General features: G+C 34.1%; 1 protein-coding gene across 1 annotated transcript; it reads right to left on the bottom strand.

Annotated features, from left to right (window-relative positions):
- Window positions 1–1,721: 1,721 nt before the first annotated feature.
- Window positions 1,722–15,898, bottom strand: LOC126817575 (histone deacetylase 3). The gene is made up of 14 exons (XM_050544637.2): window positions 15,747–15,898; window positions 14,056–14,138; window positions 13,241–13,383; window positions 12,908–12,989; window positions 11,296–11,352; window positions 11,021–11,076; window positions 9,842–9,975; window positions 9,357–9,437; window positions 8,991–9,064; window positions 8,141–8,205; window positions 7,510–7,658; window positions 6,916–6,995; window positions 5,486–5,646; window positions 1,722–2,983 (listed from the first exon to the last, which is right to left on the bottom strand). The coding sequence occupies exons 1-14, from the start codon at window positions 15,802–15,804 to the stop codon at window positions 2,908–2,910; spliced, it is 1,299 nt and encodes a 432-aa protein (XP_050400594.1). The 5' UTR covers window positions 15,805–15,898; the 3' UTR covers window positions 1,722–2,907.
- Between the last annotated feature and the right edge of the window lie 4,433 nt (window positions 15,899–20,331).

Raw genomic sequence — 20,331 nt, 5'->3', positions numbered from 1 at the left:
CTGTAACTTCATGAATTATGGCCCCTGATTGTACGCAAAAACGCGTTTTTTGGCTTGTGAACCCTATAGAGGTCATAATTTTTATCCGATTTAAAAAACCGTGTTAATATATCACCGTTACACCATAAGGACGGCTGAGTTCGAATTTCGTGAAAATCGACCCAAAACTGACAGACAAAATGGCCACCGTTCGTTATCAAATAGCGTAAAAATAAGGTATATCAAGGTTGTGGACCCTATAGAGGTCACAATTTTTATCCGATTTTGTTGAAACTTGAAATGTAAGTTTATAACCCAAAGATCTCGGTTCCTTTCGATATTCGCGCATATGGGACCGTGACTTCCTGAATTATGGCCCCTGATTGTACGAAAAATCACGTTTTTAGCTTGTGGACCCTATAGAGATCATAATTATTATCCGATTTAAAAAATCATATTATTATATCACCGTTACACCCTAAGTACGACTGAGTTCGAAATTCGGGAAAATCGGCCAAAAACTGACAGATAAAATGGCCGCCCTTTGTTCTCATATAGCGTAAAAATATGGTATATCAGAGGTTACAATTTTTATCCGATTTTGTTGAAACTTGAAATGTAAGTTTATAACCCAAAGTTCTTGGTTCATTTCGTTAATCGCGCATATCGGACGGTAACTTACTGAATTATGGCCCTTGATTGTACGAAAAATTGCGTTTTTAGCTTGTGGACCCTATAGAGGTCATAATTTTTATCTGATTTAAAAAAACGTATTATTATATTACCGTTACACCCTAAGGACGACTGAGTTCAAATTTCGTGAAAATCGGCCCAAAACTGACAGACAAAATGGCCGTCCCTCGTTCTCAAATTGCGTAAAAATATGGTATATCAAGGTTGTGGACCCTATAGAGGTCACAATTTTTATCCGATTTTGTTGAAACTTGAAATGTAAGTTTATAACTCAAAGATCTTGGTTCCTTTCGATATTTGCGCATATCGAATTGTAATTTCCTGAATTATGGCCCTTGATTGTAGGAAAAATCACTTTAGTTTTAGCTTGTTTTCTATCCATCTCTCGAAAATGTGGGCATATCCTGCCTGGCAGCCGCTGGTTTTTGCACATGTGTTCAAAGGTATTTCAATGGCCTTGGCATTCCAGCCATTCCTTGAAATTTGCTAATAAGAACTAACCAAGGAACTGCCATTTTAGAATTCTGAGTGTGATATTCGTGGCGTCTCGATATTTTCATTATGCTATGAGGAATATAGTGGTTGTTTCTGTTTACTTGTGCCTAGACTCGACAAAATTTTAAAATAATTAGATTGAAAATACTGCCATTTTCCAATGACTGGGGACTTAGTGATTATTTCACAAACTTGTGCTTTCCATGTGTGAACCAAAGGTGATGTAAGATCAGACTGTGTTTAATATGTGTGCTACTACTACTTGGAAGGTCACTAGTCATCATGAGGGACAGCTGATTACGGAAACTAGACTATAATGTCCAGTTTCAAATCCCAGGGAGTATGTGTAGAAAAGTGTGAGTTGATGGGAAAAGCCAGTGTCCAATATTGAAATGTAAGTGGTATGGGAGTGGATCTCTTTGATTTTATTAAAAAAAAATATCCATTTCATTGAATAGTGATAGGTTTACATTGGTTTGTGTTTTCATAAACTCAACTGGACGAAATAATTGAAAACAGTTATTGCCTGTAATTGGCTGAGGAGTCTAATCGTCTAAGAGCAAAAAATTTATAGAAATAAAATAGTACAATATGCCAATCCCGAAATGAGCTAGTGGACATTGAACCCAATTTTAACCTTTCTCTGTAATCAGCTGAATCAACAGATATAGACAGAATATCTATTCTAATCAAAACAGACCCTTCCACTTTTCAATGATTTCCCCCCCGTTTTCCTTTCAAGAATAAAAATGATAAAATTTGTACATTGATTTTACTACATTAATGTTTTACATGATTTTTTCTTACCAAAGATTATTTAAAAATCTTCATTACATGTGATATACAGAATGTTTTTCAACTACAATTTGTAAACATACATACAAACAAGACAATTAAAACCTTTTACAACATGAAATTTCTTTTTCATGCAGACACCATATAGATTAGTATATGATATATTTACCAAACAGGTAATTATCACTTAGAAATACCAAATGTTTTCATGTGTCAGTATATAGTACCTATTAAATAGATAAAAACTTTTGTATCAAAGTCAAGACCAATCGTTCGTAACCAGTAGATAAAATACAAACTGTTGTAAAAGGTTTAAAGCCGGTGATCGTCATTAGCATTTCTTGGACAATATCTATTTTTTTCCTTTTTATCCCTGGCTAATATGTGCTCAGATTAACGGTAGATGATCTCCCGCCCTTGATTCAACTGGATTAAAAGAAAACCCTTCAAACAATTTCAGCAAAAATTATAAGTGGTTCTGGCTGTTTTTTTACTATTTTCAATTCATATGTAGAAATACAGAACAGAATTGAACCATTTGTGGACCAATATTTCTTTTAGAGAATCAACTTTCAAAATATTGTAGTTTACATGGGCTGAAAAATCCTGCAAATGATGATCAGATATTTAGTCTTGCATGTGTTCCACATTGGGATTGCGTAATCTTACCTAATTTTTTAGATTATCAACAAGAAAAAGTCCAAATAAATAAAATGGTAATATGTAATTAGAAATTTTGCTGTTCGATGTACCTTCGTACTAGTAATTATGAATAAATGCGGGAATGAAAGTATGGGATAGTGACAACAATTTTAACAATGAATGTATGAAAACTGAAATATATATGAACATTAAATATGTGACTGGATGATGATATATTTACAATGTTAATTATATTTTTCATGAAATGATATAAGCTGCCATTAAAGACAAACATTATTTTGATTAAACATCGATAAATCCATCACTTTCTTTATCATTATCCTTCTCTCCATCATAGAATTCATTAGCTGGTTCAACCCTGAAATATAGATAAAATAAAATTGACTAAAAGACCAGGATTAAATAAAATGCATTAAAGATAGATTGTCAGGATACAAACCATACGCCCACAGCAGGTAAGTGGTCCAAGCAATCAACCAGGATTGTCACATGTTATTTCTTTTGTGGGTAATGAAAACATGTGTGACCCATGATGGCAAAATGAGTCGCAATAAGGAAATTTTGAAAATTGAGTTATTGTTATTTTCATATTCTCCATCAAAATACCTTGAAAATGGTGTATGATTGGTTTGAATTGAGCAAAAATTGACTGAGCTGTGTCAGGAAAGTAAGTATTGAGAAAAAGCAAGTTAAAGATGTCAGTATGTTCCAAAACAGAATCACATAGCAACCATGTGCTGTATCATAAGGTCTGTCCAACCTCATGGGTTTTCTCCGGGTCCTCGATTTGTTTTTTTCACACTGGTAAAGACCCCTACGCACATGTAAATCAATGAAATAACCAGTGCTTGCCAGGCAAGATACGCCCACATTTTGCAAGAGATTGATAGAGAACAAGCTAAAAACAAAAGAGATTTTTCACACAATCAGGGGCCATAATCCAGAAAGTTATGGCCTGAAATGCACAAATATCGAAAGGGACTGAGATATTTGGGATATAAAAATATATTTTAAGTTTCATCAAAATCGGATAAAAATTGTGACCTCTAGAGACTCCACAACCTTCATATTACATACTTTTACACAATTTGTGTGTGTGTACAAGGAGCGGCCATTTTGTCACTCAATTTCGTTTCGATTTTCCCGAAATTCGACTCCAGCCTTCATTATGGTGGAATGGTGATTTATTTAAACGGTTTTTAAAATTGGATAAAAAATAGTGATCTCTAGTGAATCCACAAGCTAAAAAACCTCCACGATTTTCATATAATCAGGGGCCAGGAAGTTATATGCGCAAATAGCGAAAGGAATTGAGATCTTTGGGACATAAACATATATTTTAAGTTTCATCAAAATCTAGAAAGTCCATAACCTTGGTATGACATATTTTTACCTTATTTGCATACAAGGAGCCCTCATTTTGTCAGGCAATTTGGTTCGATTTTCACGAAATTGGAACTCAATGGTCATTAGGGTGTAATAGTGATAAATTTAAACATTTTTTAAAATTGGATAAAAAATGTGAACTCTTGGGGGTCCACAAGCTAAAAACATAATTTTTCGTACCATCTGGGACCATAATCCAGGAAGTTACTGTCCGATATGCACAAATATCAAAAGGAACCACGATCTTTGGATTATAAATTTCCAGTTCCATCAAAATTGGATAAAAATTGTGCCTTCTAGCGTGTCCACAACCTTGGTATTACATACTTTTACATTATTTGCATACGAAGGAGCAGCCATTTGGCCTGGCAGTTTGGGCCAGATTTTTACGAAATTCGAACTATTTGCGTACAAGGAGCGTCCATTTTGTCTGGCAGTTTTGGTCGGATTTTTACAAAATTCAAACTCAACCTTCATTGACAAGTAACGGTGATATATTTAAACTTTTTTTTAAAATTGAATACAAATTATGACTTCTAGCAGGGCCAAAAGCAAAAAATGTGATTTTTCGAACAATCAGGGGCCATAATTCAGGAAGTTACGTTCGGATATGCACAATTATCGACAGCAACCAAGATCTTTGTGATATAAAGATAAATTTAAGTCAATCTGATATTAACTGTAGCCTTCAGAGTGTAGCTTGTGGTGCTGGACGGACGAGAATATACAACCACATTTCAATGTTGGTGTATAAAAAATCAGCAATATCACCTGCACATTTGAAAACAAAATGTAATAGAGGGAGTGAGAAATGGAATTTAATGTCCACTGGGACTTATATCTCGTGTATCTTTATTTCATTAAAAAAAGCATTATGTAAGATTTAGATAAAGAGTTTGTCATACTTGCTATAATAGTTCAAAAATATATAATGCAGAATGAATATATTGAAAATTTCATTAAAATGACTTTATTCTGGGCGAATATATTAGCCTTTGAAGGCTTGACAAGATTTGTGCACTGACTGTAACCACTGTACTGGTTGTTGGAGGCTTAGCCTTGCTTCACTATTTTTAAACTAAATCGCCCGAACCCTTCTAATCTACTTAAAATCGGATCCATCCGATGACACCGATAGTTGATTATCGTCTTGTCATGTTAATAAATGCCTAATTAATAGTTTATATAGCCTTTAAGGTCTAAAGAAAGACATGCAATATGAAGATTTAGCTCTTGCATAATGTCTGTTTAATATACATGCACACAGGGCCCTTCAGTATAGTGAGAAGACAACAGAAAATCATAACAAAAGCCAAGAGGTTAGGCAGCTGACCTCACTCCTTGCCACATTCAATCATGGGACGAAACTGACAGCTAGCATAGATGTGAGACATATGCAGTGCAATATCATGCCTCCATCAGCCATCCCCCACACACCCATGTGTCTAGTATAATACAAATAAGTAAATAATACCGTTTGTCTACTTCATCCTGATGATTGCGTACGTCTGGATCGGTTTCTTCTGTATTTTCTAGACTGAGGAGATCTGGGGGGACATCCTGTATTTGAACACTAGGAGCATGACTTAGATTTTTTAATGTGTCATGAACTGTCATTCTGATACTATCTAAATACTGAAATAAAATAAAATTTTGCAATCATTAAAAAAAAACACTCAAGGAGAAACTAAATATTCAATAGAATTTTCATGACTGACCGCCTAACAGGAGTGGCCTCTTAATAAAATCTCAGTGTTTGCTAATGCTAACTTGCTTGGGACAAAAATTCTTTGACTCAAATCTCTGATATAACTTCTGTAAACTTGTCAGTTTGTACCAACATTAATACTACTGTCTACCATTGTGATGTATTCGATAATATTTATTTTTGTGAAGAAAATCCATGAATTAATTTTATTTTATCAATAAAGCACATGTCCAAAAAATAAAACATTTTCAGGGGTTTAACTCTGTATGTAATATAGGATGCGCTAAAATGTAAGTTTAGCAATTAAGTAGCAATAGAAAATATATACTAGATGATCGTGACATAACTCGCCTTTGACTGTACTTTTAGTTTATTCAATCAGTATCAAATAATGTTTTGTTACATGTGAAAACAATGATCAGGGTTTGTCATTTAAGAAAAGAAAAGATTAATTAACAGATAATCCTGTGTTTATTGTTATTTTCAGTTCTTTTTACCGGATGAGTGGGGGTCCAGATAATAACTATTAATCACCGGATTAACGTAGGTGCTACAAAGTACGACAATATGGTGTCATTCAACAATGGCCGTTGAATGGGCAATGTTTTGTTAAATCTTTTAGTACAATCGTGACCGCTGGCTGTGTTAGAGGAGTGACGGTTGATTAAAGAGATGTAACATCAGAATTTCTACGGGGGGAATTTATCGCTGAATAGGAGTGGCTGCTCATATAGATTCTACTGTACATTAAGTTATAGCTACATTTATCCACAATTTGACTGTTGAAGATATATTCTCATTTCTACCGGTACTTGTATAACCATCGATTGGACCTATTTGTAAACTACCGGGAAAACTATTTCATGCAGGGTTATGACCAGGAAATTCTATTCTATTTCCAATTTAAAAATAATGCCATTATGCCAAAAATGTGGTTGAAAGAATAGGATATCGTCAGTCTTCTATTTAATGTAACCTTTTTAATCGCTTTTGAGTTGTAATCATTTTCATATTCTATTTTTGAAATGTCACACTTGCCGTTTAAATTATTTTTTAGGGAGTCATATATATGACCCAATTATCTTCATTAATAATACTATACAGTTTTTTTAATCTTAAGGTTTTGAGTCAGGTAAGAAAAAAAAAACTATGACAATAGTTAAAAGAAATTACTATCTAAGATAATTTAATGATACCTGTTTTGTATTGAGATTCTCCTGCTTTGTTGATATGTCTGGATGCAAAGAAAAATCAGGAGCAAAATATTCTAAATATTCTGAAAAATAAAAGGATTACTTGTTGTATTCATTTACTAAAGCATATTTAACATTCTTTCTGGATTTCTGTTAATGGCATATCATTGATATGTTCTTAAATAGGCTCATAATAAGCTTGTTAAACTACACTGTATAAGAATGAATGAAATGAAATGGTGTTTAACATTCTACTTTTCTGAAGCGACTGAGCTAATGAAGATGGGCATACGCCATATAGTGATAGTGTGCTATGAGCGAAATCTTTCCCGGACAAACAAGCTACGGCCTACTCTTATATCAAATTCAAAATTTCTTTTATGTGCACGACAATGTGTACACAGAATCAAAGACCAACAGGCTTGCAGGCCAGTGTCTTACTCCCTCAGCTACCATGGCTCCCCAAAAAGAAAATAATTTTTACAGACTACTTAGATATACATGTATATACATCCACATCACTGTTCATGACTATAGGCATGAAATGGCGACCCACTGAATTGGCCATTGCAGTAAAATATTAACAAACAAACCTACCACAGAAAGGTAATTCACTACTGATTTGTTCATCTAAAAGTACTGCTGTTTCATGAGTCCAGCACCGAGCAACATTTTTCTTAGTATATCCACCACCCCCTAGCACTAACATAGGTATACCTAAATCTTTTACAAACTTTACACATTCACTGAAATAATAACAGATATATAATAAAATTGACAAGAATAATAACTAGGACAAGTTCCATTACAATCTTTGTTAATTGTTTTATAATATCACAAAGCTCTGGATGCTATGAAAAATATTTCAGTGGAAAAATTTGCTTCATTAAGCTTATCACTGTTCGACCAAGCCCAATCATAATGAATTCTCTTTGCAATTACAGCTGTTACACACAATCAGCGATTGCAACATTCATCTTTATCAGAATTGCAGGGCAGAAAAACCCAGCACCACCTATTCTGATCATTAGATCAGGCTGATGTGATACACTGGAAAATACAAATCCATGGTTACTCGCAAGATACACCCACATTTTGCAAGAGATGGACAGAAAACAAGCTAAAAAAAAAGCGGTTTTAATCTGGGGCCATAATCCACGGATTTATGTGGGCATATAAAAATAACAATTTAATTCTTAGGAGATTCATCACTTTTAAAAATACATACCCATGACCTTTTATACTGAGATTAAAACAACCCAATCTATCACTTCCTAATGAATCTGCTCCACACTGAAAATTATAACATATTGCTTTATGTTCATTGTGTGTGAATATAGATAGGGCAGAAACAGGGTACCAATGAGAAGAAACAAGGTTTAACATCTTAATATTAATACACAAATTTACTATTTTTTAATTTCTATCATCAACTTTGGCCAGCCAGAAGAAATTTTGGCCAGACAGTAGCACTATGGTCTACTCTTATATCGAATTCCAACTGCCAAGGGATCTTTTACGTGCATGCCAATGTGTACACACAATCTTGTTTTTTTTGTCCTATCCAAACAATTAGACCTTGTCCCTTGCAAGGCCCTCTGTCCTGCACCACTGAAACTGTGGAACCACGTCAGAAAATCCTGATGTACTTTCCCGGCCAAAGCAGGAAACGAACATGCAACCTCTCACTTAGCCACTGTGGCTCCCTACTTTGAAAAAAAAGATAAAAAGATTAAAGTTGAAGCGAGGTAGGGGTGGGGGTGGATTATGTGGGGTATGCATGCTAGCTCGATTCGCCCTTATTAAATGGTAAGTCGACTTTTTGTATGGTGACTTATTGTATGCCAGCTTGATCTCAACAGTGTGACATTGGTATTGTGGAGCGATGAACATTGCACATTGTAAAACTAAAATACATATTTTGAACTGCTGACAGTTTGCATTGTGAATATTGAAATAATATTGGCAAAGTTATTCCGATCTTGCTCCAATCATAAAATAAAACATGTGGATAATAAATTAATATATACAATGAAAATGAAAGATAAATTATTTAATAAAAATATAAAATAACTAACCTGTAGAACGACACAAGTAGGTTGATAGAATTCTACAACTGTTTGTATAACCGGTTTAAAAATCTGCATGTATGCTGTAACACATATCACAGATTATTTTCAGTTCAAATACAAAAAAAAAAACACTCTAGAAAATAGCATTTTATTGTAACAAGAAACTAAAAAAAAATATTGTAAATACTTTTTAAACCAGCAGGATTATTTTCATCTATGCTGAAACAAAGTATTTATTTAACAAGATGTTACGTAATTAACTCTACATTCCTGCAATATTATTTTAACTTTTGTTAGATGAATTATTTGCAGATCTATCTAGAGCTGGGCTTATCACTTATAGATAGCCAACATAAAAACAAATGTACTCACTCTGATCATCTATACCTTCCTTCAATGGAACATTAACAGAATAATATCTACCACTTTCTGATCCCCATTCATACATATCACCTACAAATAACATGAATAAATCTATGAAAAGTTGTACACTGTGTGCATCACACATTAACATCATCAAAAATCTGCCAAGCTCCTTCAGAGGTCCAAATATCTTTCAATTTGCTTCTCTGTGGTAACATTGACCTGCTACAACCGTATGGTGTCCAGCAGCAGCACTTCTATTTGAACAAACTGGTAACAAAGATTTTTAAAATAACCTAAATCTGTTACTCAAAGTGGCCACTGCCAAGTTACTACAAGGGCTGACTTCTTCATTTGAGTAAATCTGAATAAACACCATCATAAAGCAGTTTAGGATAAGAAGTTAAAAATGACTAATTGTTTATACTGGACGAACAAACAAAAATGACACCATAACACTTTGTCAATACTTTTAGAAAATGATGTCTTCATACCTGTGCCAGGGAAGAAAAAATTTCCATATTTATGAAAGGAAACTGTCATGACTCGATCTGTTAAGTAAAATGCTTCCTGTACGCCATCCCCATGATGTATATCAATATCTATATATAAAACTCTAGGATGGTATCTAGAAATAATAAATTATGAATTAAATTTTATTCATCCACTTCACAGAGGTCATCAATTACATTTTTTCATTTAATTCATCAAATTAAACAAAAACTGTCATTCTAATGTGATGTTCTCAGATTGATAATTTAAATTAAGAAAACAAAATCTAAATATAAACGTTAGATAATTTCCAACCCTATAAATTAGACTTTGTGCCATTTACATAGAGAGCAGCATATATCGAGGGACTTTCAATTCATCATATCTTTGTAAATACTGAACAGAATTTAACACTTTTCAACTGATATTCATATTAGAGATTCAACTTTTATTAGCACTGTAGTTTGCAAGGGATTCCTATATTGCTCATATCACACTCGGGGGCTTTAAATGTTCATTAATGCTATTAGTTGTAAAAATCTTATTATAAATAATTATGTTTGTTTTATTTTCAAATATACATATGCCAATAAATGTTCTGTAAGATATGAACAAGTAAACATTACAATACTTTATAACTAACCACCTATTTTTCTAAGCAACTTATTGGATTTTTCATCAAACAGTTGTAAAAAAAATCAATTGTTCTACCATCTGTTATCAGATTATTGACACATCTCAGTACAAAAGGTTGTACCAAAACATTTCACACAGCTTATTTATGAGGTCAATGCGCAATACCAAAGCTATATTAAAATCTTGATATTATCAACCTCTTAATAAACAAATATTGACCTCCATTTTGTAGTTATATCATGATTTTGAATATTATGAACTTGATTACTTCTTACATGTATATTTACTCCACTACAGATTATTTAATTTCCATAGAGACTTAAACTAAGTGAAAAATATATGCAAATGCTTCATAGCAGAAACAAATTTAATTGTTTGAAGTAAAAAATAATAACAAAGAAACTGAATCCAAGTAAATGATATGCAATTCAACTTGGGGTGGTACTCAGTCCTTGCATAGTCTAGATGACGTAACATTTAAAGTCTCAGCGCGCCTGCTTATTCCTGAACATTTTTAATGAATATTTTGGAGTTTAAATACTTACTTTAACAATTCTAAAATAGCTATAACAATATCGTTGACATAACAAAAACCAGATGCCTGAAAAACAATAACAAACTTCCTAGAATGCATGGAAAAAATATTTGAAATTCAATATATATGTACAATTATAATGGCAAAAGGATTAATATAAAAAGACACTCAAGTATCAGTATAATATATTCTAGTTTGAATAATAAAAACAACTGCACTTTGCTTATAATTGAAATGGTCAACAAAGTTCAACTGATCTCTTTAATAAATGATAAGTAATATTACCTCATATTTTTTGGCATGATGCAATCCTCCAGACCAGTTAACTGCTATGTCACAATGCTTTTAACAGAAAAATGATATGTCAATCATTATCATATACAAAAACATACAATATAAAAGTTGATATGGAATATTTCTGTTTTTTAGATATGTATTGCCGGTTCCATTTTAAATTAAATTGAATGCTAAACTACACCCTTTTTTTTTATTCTTAGTTCAACATTAGGCCACGCAAAAAATATTCTGATTCTCAGACAATCATTCCTAAATATCTGATGCCGGTTGGAGGTTTTTGTTTTTGTGTTTTGAATTTGTCAAAGAATGATCATAACTGTGCTAAATGACATCTCATATAAACTTCAGGTTTCAAGGCACTACATTTATCTCATCACATTGTTGAATTCACCAACATCTATCAGGGTTGCATTTTTGATAATTGAGCCTATGTACATTTCCACTTCTTTTTAAAGAGTTAGTACCTAACCTGAAGAAAATATTTATGTGCGTTAATGCAGCTCTTATTTTTATTATTTAGCTTACTACATGACAGAATGTGACAGTCTCCTTGGCTATAATTTGTACAAGAAATTGAAAGATGGATTGACATAAAGTGACCATATAAAAATATATATTGAACCAAAAGTAGGAATCTATACACAGAATGTATAAATTAATGTTAGGGTGCCCCACCATAAATAAATATCTCCAAATAGTTTGACAATTACACCACAATATTTATATATATATACCAATCCTTAAATCTGTTTGGCACATTTATAGTCACTAAATAAAAGGTCATGTTGTACTTAATAAGCTATGACCATTTAACCATCCATAAATATAATAATACACTGAAAGATGGTTCCGAGTATCATCCATAACAACCAGGCACTTTTGAGAAAAAAAATAGGTTATGTGCCCTTGTTTTGAAATTAGTCTTGCTTAACTAGTCTACCGACCATTCTCCGTCTGATTGACAGGCCGGGATAACCAAGACTACTTTTATACGAAACATGACAGAAAGCTGGAACAAGAAATTGAATTTAGAAACACGCACGGTAGGCAACTCAACAAATGTTTTAAGAACCTTATAAAAGTTAAATGAGACTACTGCTAGTATCATGTTCCTGTCTAACCCAAGTTTTTCACACATATTATTTGTACTAAACCAAAAGATGCTGCTCCTAACAGTATAGTTAATGATAAAGCAATTTAAAAAATAAAACAAACGTAATTTCTAAAGCTGCTGTAATAACCAAAAAGTTAAATATTACTGCTATTCAGAATCGTCAACAATAGATTTTTTACGGCTGTAATGGTTGATAGATGTGTTGAGAATTTCACGTGCAATGGCTATTTATAGACTCAAAGAGAGTTTGAGACTAGCCACTGAAGCATGTGCATTCACCGTGTTGAGTACCACTTTTAGTAAGGAAAAATTTTGGCACATGGGGCACCCTATCAATTTGACATTTGACACAGAATATATTACTATTCACTACTTATATACCCAATATCGAAGTTTTACTATCCATGCCTTCAAAACAACTATAAAATAATCTGTCCACAATGTAATTCAGGAAGATATTGTATAATTTCCAACACATAAACTTACTTCATTGTTTAACTTGACAGCTCCCTCTAAAGATGCTCCAGTATACATTGAACAGAAATCAAACATACCATCAAATACAGGACTGAATATCACAATAAAACTTTTTATTAGAAATAGTAAAATGAGAAACAAGCATGTTTATTAGTAATTTATTAATAGTCTATACATGTATGTAAATTTTTAAAGGGCAAAAATTTAGAAAGTTTCAGGATATTGTGTGTATATACTTCTGAAAACCCTTTGTTTAAGAAAACGCATATGATATGTAAGCGTAAATTTCATTGAACTGTTAACCTTGTGAGTTTGAAGATAAGGAGCAGAAGAAATAATTACCAGTCTTCTCCAACATTAAACATACTCAGACATTTTGTAAATTCTTGAACATTTTGAGGAGTAATTCTTCGTAAAAAATCAACATATTCTTCTGAATGGAATCGACACATATCATGAAAAGTTGCCCTGTATGGTCTGTAAACCTAGAAAACATAATTCTAAATTCAAAACAACTAAAGGAAATTTTATCTTTTTAACACAATATTATACAGAGAGGGAGAGAGAGAGAGAAATGGGGTTTGTTTAACGTTGACTCCACACAAACTAGGTCATTAGGGGACTAACATACGGTTCAATTTTATGTCAATAATTTGCTTGGGCATAGGTGTCTTTAGCAGTGGGAAGAAACTGGAGAACCTTACTCCTTGTCACGTATAACCGGGGAATCAAAACCACACCAGTTGACTCAATAACAGACCTTATGATACAGCGCTCAATATTATATATATAAATAGCAGAAAAGATAATATAAATACTATTATTCTCTGAACACACATTCTAACAAACGAGCTAAGGCATTTGCTGATTTGTCTTCCTATGGATTGGAATAATAAAAACAGATTGTCATTGCGCTACAATATTTCCCAAAGTCATTTCTAAGAATTATACAGTGAATGTTTCATTTTTCCAGATCATCCCAGATGTTTGCACCATGAACAACTGATAATGAATATTTTAGTTTATATTTTAGAAAACACTGTAATATTGTATCAGAAAATGATCTGAGGTTAAGGATGCAACAAAGTTCTTTCAAGCGCATATAACCAAGGATGAAATCTAAGCCTTTAAATAAGCAAAGTGTAAAATAGTGTTACCTTCATTTTCTTATATAAACCATAATGCAAAACTAGTCCATGGGTTAATGTTATTCTGTAAGGTTTCATTGGATGACCTTGGCCTGAAATATAACCAGCAGTTGGCAGGCAAGATATGCTCACATTTTGCAATAGATGGATAGAGAACAAGCTAAAAACAAAAGCGATTTTTCGTACAATCTGGGGCTATAATCCAGAAAGTAATGGTCTGAAATGAGCCAATATCAAAAGGGACTGAGATCTTTGGAATATAAAGATATGTTTTAACTTTCATCAAAATCAAATAAAAATTGTGACGTCTAGAGGGTCCACAACCTTCGTGTTATATACTTTTACACAATTTGCGTACAAAGAGTGGGAATTTTGTCAGGCAGTTTTGTTTCAATTTTCCCGAAATTCGAATTCAACCTTAATTACGGTGGAATGGTGATATATTTAAACATTTTTTAAAACTGGATAAAAATTGTGACCTCTAGAGAATCCACAAGCTAAAAAACAACATTTTTCATACAATCAGGGGCTATAATCCAGTATAATATATGCACAAATATCAAACAGAACAAAGATCTTTGGATTATAATCATACATTTCAAGTTTCATCAAAATCGGATAAAAATTGTAAACAACCTTGATATACCATTATATTTCTATGCGTACAAGGGGCGGCCATTTTGTCTGGCAGTTTTTGTTCGATTTCCACGAAATTTGAACTCAACTTTCATTATGGTGTAACGGGGATATATTCGAACATTTTTTTAAATCGGATAATAATTGTGACCTCTAGAGGAAGTTACGATCCCATATGTGCAAATATCAAAAGGGACCAAGATCTTTGGGTTATAAACATGCATTTCAAGTTTCATCAAAATCAGATGAATATTGTGACCTCTAGAGTCTCCACAAGCTAAAACCGTAATTTTTCGTACTTAGGGGTCATAATCCATGAAGTTTCGATCCAATACATGCCAATATCGAAAGGAACCAAGATCTTCTGGAGATAAACATACATTTCAATTTTCGTCAAAATCAGCCTTCCACCCTGGAAAAAATCGGTGCCCCCCATTGCTGAATGCGTCTGTTGGGGGCCCTTTGCCCATTGGGGGAAAAATCAGCTCCCTCCAGTAGCGCCTTTGGCGTCCTTTCCATTGGACACAATGCTAAACCAATGACCAACATGCCCATATCAGTATATGATCGCCCCATAAAGCTGAATGTCAATTGGTTTGATGGCCACATACATGTATCATTATATATGAGGCGCACCCCAAATGGTGAGGCGCCTCATAATAAAACACACCATCAACACCATGTGCAACTTGAATGATGGGGAGCCCAAAACGTTAACAGGCAAGGTCTTTTTTTCTCTCACTAAAAAAAATGTTCCTTTACTTTACAATGTACAGGCGTTTACACAGGGACTGACGCGCGACCATTTAGCAGTAAAAAGTTCCCCAGTAAAATTGACTGGGGTTATAAATATTTTCGACGAGTATTCAATAGGGCGGTTCCTGAACGTACAGGGCGAGTGTAATGAGACCTACGTTCAGAGCTGGACTAATTGATTATACTATCTAGCCTATAGGATTTATATTTAATTCATAGGCATAAAAATAATAATAAAAAAGTCCAACAAAAACCCAAACGTCAACGTTTTTAGCGATTTCTCGAAGCTAATCTTTCTATCGACTTACCATAATGAAAGTTTCCAACATCCTGATCATAAAAATATGCAACAGTTTGTTTAGACATTGCAACAAAAGAAAATTAATAATGTTTCAATTAGATCTAGACATCATATTTCTAATTTCTTTACTTTTAGCAAACAATTTTCTATACTTCAACAACAAAGGTTATAAAAGGGAGATAATTACTCTGACCGAAAGTAAGCCCTGCTTAACCAGACACTATTTATTATTCATTGATTTTCTTTAAAGGACAATATTGGTGCCAGTCATTATCATATATGTGATAGAACTGGTTAAACACGTTCCAAATATTATTTTATCACAGAGTTCATTGCTACGATAGATGTGGAATCAATGTTTCAACAATCGGAAGTGACGAACGCAAAAGGAAAACACGAGTTATCCCTCTATATAACTGATTGAAGTGACGGGTGATATCAGGTACATGGGCGAATTTCTGCCCACTAATAATTCCTTCGAAGACCAAAAGTTGTTGTGTGAGACAGTGAAAGGATATCTGACAATTCATAAAAAAATTGACTGTCACTATAGATAAGAGAACATGAAAGAAAAATAGAAAAAGTCTGTGCATTACAATGTTTTTATAAGGATAGAATGAATAAACAGGCGTGAATGTACGGACTGTTTCTATTTTATTCGTGTTCTCTTATCTAATGACATTCAATTACTTTTTTGAATTGTCAGATGTACTCTTACAGTCTCATATAACAACTTTTGGTCCTCGAAGGAATTATTAGTGGGCAGAAATTCGCCCATGTGTCTGTTACCACTCGTCATTTCAGTCAGTTATATAGAGGAGTAACTCGTGTTTTCCTTTTGCGTTCGTCATTTCCGATTGTTGAAGCATTGATTACGCCTCTATCGTAGCAATGATCTCTGTGATAAAATAATATTTGGAACGTGTTTAACCAGTTCTATCACATATGTGATAATGACTGGCACCAATATTGTCCTTTAAGGGTCAAACAGTTTCACAGAGGATTACGAAAGTCTTCTAATATCTCTGTAAAAGATGACTGCCTTCAACACATGACGTTATATCACGCGGCTTCAATCCAATCATCGGCTCAATGGCATGTGCATTGTTTACATAAGACCATGTTGATTCGGGCAGAATGGAGTCTTTTACCCATTTTAAATACCCATTTACACTAAATAGGAAATAATTTTTTACCTACAAATACGTCAAACGTTTTTATTTATTTTTCTAATCCATAAAAAAATGTTTTAAAATTTAATTTGTCGGAGGAAAAAAGTTAATATTTGTGGCTCATCAAGTCGCATCGATGTCATCCTTATCAGTGATTGTCGCGGCCTAGCAAATATTCACTGCTGATCATGCAGTGTGAAGAAGGGTACGTTTCCATTAATCCACAGCAGGACCCTTTATTCATTGCACGAATTACGAGTCGGTCTAGTAATCAACTAATAAAAATCCAAGCTTCTAGTTATTAAAACAAACAACCAAAACTAAAGAAATATTTTCTAAAAATTTAGTTCTGTGGACATCGGAAATGTGCCCTTAGACCCACATAGATAAGATACATTTTATATGACCATATATGACAACTAGAGTATCAACATTTTTTAGAGTTTTATTAAAATTTTATTAATAATAGGCTACATTATTAATTTCGTTCTACCGGCCTTTTCCATTGGACGCAATACGAGGCCAACGACCAACGTGCCCATATCACCATGGGTGCCACATAAAGCCGAGTGACATTGGTTGGGCGCCCACCAATTATGTCGTTATATAAGAGGCGCCATTTTCAGGTGCAAACCCTATTTTCCAAAATTTTCTTGAGGGGTGGGGGAGGGGGCACCATATAGGCGTACGCGCCAGGCTGTCCTCCCTAATTTTAGGGCAATTTGACTCTTCGGGCAGACGGGTAAAGTGAAAACAAAAATTATTATTTCATCTAGTTGGCAAAATAAAGCGCCCGAAATCTAATAAAACGCTAATTTTACTTTTCTTTTAATTGAATACCACGAATTTGTACTGAATTGACTATGGATTAAAACATTTTGTCTAGAGCCACTTTACTTTGTGCCACATTTTTCCTGCATCGATTATTATTTGTGAAAGCAGCTGCAACAGTGTGATTGGATGGTTGGAATTCAGGTCGGCATAGGGTGCCTTTGGAAACTTTGAAGTTGCTTAACTCATGGGCTAGAATAGCAGGAAAACGCATGCATGCGGCGGTCAAAATTTCATGAGGCGCCCATATCCCCGTGACGATCGATTGCTTGTTTGGGATTCAGGTAAGCCACCTAATAGTAAGTGCGGGGGGACTGCACCATACAAAATTTACACAAAAACAAATACGCGGACAATACATCATACTCAGAAAAGCACAAACAAGCAAACAATTCAAAAAGGGTGAATGGATCCGGGGGCTCGTCGTAAGCGTCCACTGCACTGTACAGTCCCGGGTCTGTTACGTAGTAGTGACACAGACTTCACTCAAATAACATCATTAATTTTGAGACCGACGGCAGTGAATGCACTTATTTTGAGACAAACTATTTTTCTCCCTGGGGGAAAACATTTTCTTAGAGCAACATATTACTCACAACAGAATAAGAGTGAAAACATTTATTCAAACATGATAAGATGACAAGGTTATTTTATACTATAGTTTTGCGTGAGTAGCGTGACGTATGCAATTTAGTGCACGGATTCACACAAATACGTATTTGAAATTTTACCTTCTATTTTGGCACTGTTTGTTTACCCCATTAATTCATTTAGTCTGAGACCGACTTCAGTGAGCACTTATTTTGACACCGACTGTTTTTATTCCCTCGGCGGAAAACATTTTATAGACCAACATGGCAACATACGCACAACAGAATAAGACATGACAAGTTGACAAGTTTATTTTATACTACAGTTTTGTCATTGTTTAAGTCATTAATTCATTTAGTCTCCGATGAATAATTTTGCGACCGACTGCACTTATTTTGCGACCGACTATTTTTTTTCGCCCCCCCCCCCCCCATTTACACCACCGAAGACATCAGTAGTGGAACCATTTCTAGTTGTATGATTTCTGATATTGGGTTTTTAGAATGAAAATTGTTGCCTATGTTAAATAATGACTTTTCTGTTGCGACGTCATCCTTTTGACGCTCATGAATCCATGTGGAAATATCGGAATAAAAACAATTTGAAGAAGATATCGTCTTTCGTATGAAGCATACTTTATATTTAAAGTGACCATAAGCTAAAATAAACTATGCTTCAGTTGAAAGACGATGGCCTTCCGGTTCCAAATCTGGTTTTGACTATTTTTTGCGATTTTTCCACAAGGAGCTAATAAATTTCTCGCAGACCGATTGTCGAAATGGTCACGTCCACGCACCATTAAATTTCATGTCTGCTACATGGAGAGATTGTTTTATATATACATTAGGTTTTTGTTAAAAATATATAATGTAACATTGGCCTGAAAAATAGCAGTATCAGATATTCAGATCTATAGCTACGAGAACGTAGCTAAAAACGTTGAGATATAATGATGCCCTACTTGTTTCGGAGGGTTGAGGAGGTTTCTTATCTATATCAGATCAAATCCCTATTCTTCTACATCTTATTTGGTAGTGCTGTGACATCATAATTTTGTGCCTAGATATATGAGTAATCGATAATAACTTCTTGAAGAAAAATCGCAAAATTTTTTAAAAACAGTTTAAAAACCGACTGGACATCGTCTATCACCTGAAGCTTATCTTTTGGAGCTATGTTCACTTTAAGCTAACATTTGCCCTTAACTCGAATTTATTCGTCGCAACTAATGCAGCGGTTGGGTGCAACCTTAAGCTCCAGTCAGATATACCTCTTAAGCTCCAGAAAGATCGAACGAGACCAGTTAGTTAAGCGTGAGTTAGGTGAAAATGTTTCCACCTAGGCGAAAAGTTTGAGAACTAAAAAAACAAACCTAAAACCAAAATATTTAATAAAAAAAAGTCGTATGGGCCACCGTACCCTACCATTCCATTACCAGTAGAAAGGGGGGGGGGGTCACGGTGGCTAAGTGGGTACGATGCTGGCTCGATGAAGGTCGGGTGTTCGATCCCTGCCGAGAAATTTCATCCAGATTACCCGGCGTGGTTCCTTCCCCCTTGTCAGTGATGCAGAATGGTACGAAAAACCGAGGTCCAGTGTACACATTGGCGTGCACGTAAAAGATCCCTTGACAGATGGAATTCGATATAGTAGGCTATCCGGGCAAAATTTCTCTCATAGTATCGTGTATGGCGTTTGCCCGTCTTCATTAGCCCAGTTCGGAACAGAACAGCAGGACGTTAAACTCCATTTCATTTCATTTCCATTACCGATAATAGTTTAACTCAACTACATGTACAAGCATGAGTATGGAAGTTATAACAAACATTTCACATTGTGATGCATAACAATATCTAACTACATATCTTACAAAATAACATTATATTCCTCTTTTCTTAAAGACATTCAATACAAAACTTCCAAAATTCTCTATATACACTCTTCATTATTGATTAATATATACTGAGCGCCATGGAAAACGCATCACTTAGTTTTTCG

Source organism: Patella vulgata, chromosome 4 (genome assembly GCF_932274485.2).
Source record: "Patella vulgata chromosome 4, xgPatVulg1.2, whole genome shotgun sequence".
Classification (NCBI taxonomy): Eukaryota; Metazoa; Mollusca; class Gastropoda; family Patellidae; genus Patella; species Patella vulgata.
This window is presented reverse-complemented; position numbering and strand designations above follow the sequence as displayed.

What these genes read in the sequence shown, in the direction of transcription:
- LOC126817575 (XM_050544637.2), bottom strand. Translation starts at nt 15,804, where the DNA reads ATGTCTAAACAAACTGTTGCATATTTTTATGATCAGGATGTTGGAAAC. An exon ending in TTTAATGTTGGAGAAGACTG is followed by an intron (nt 12,990 to 13,240) that starts GTAATTATTTCT and finishes TGTGATATTCAG; the next exon opens with TCCTGTATTTGATGGTATGT. An exon ending in CTACTTGTGTCGTTCTACAG is followed by an intron (nt 8,206 to 8,990) that starts GTTAGTTATTTT and finishes TATAATTTTCAG; the next exon opens with TGTGGAGCAGATTCATTAGG.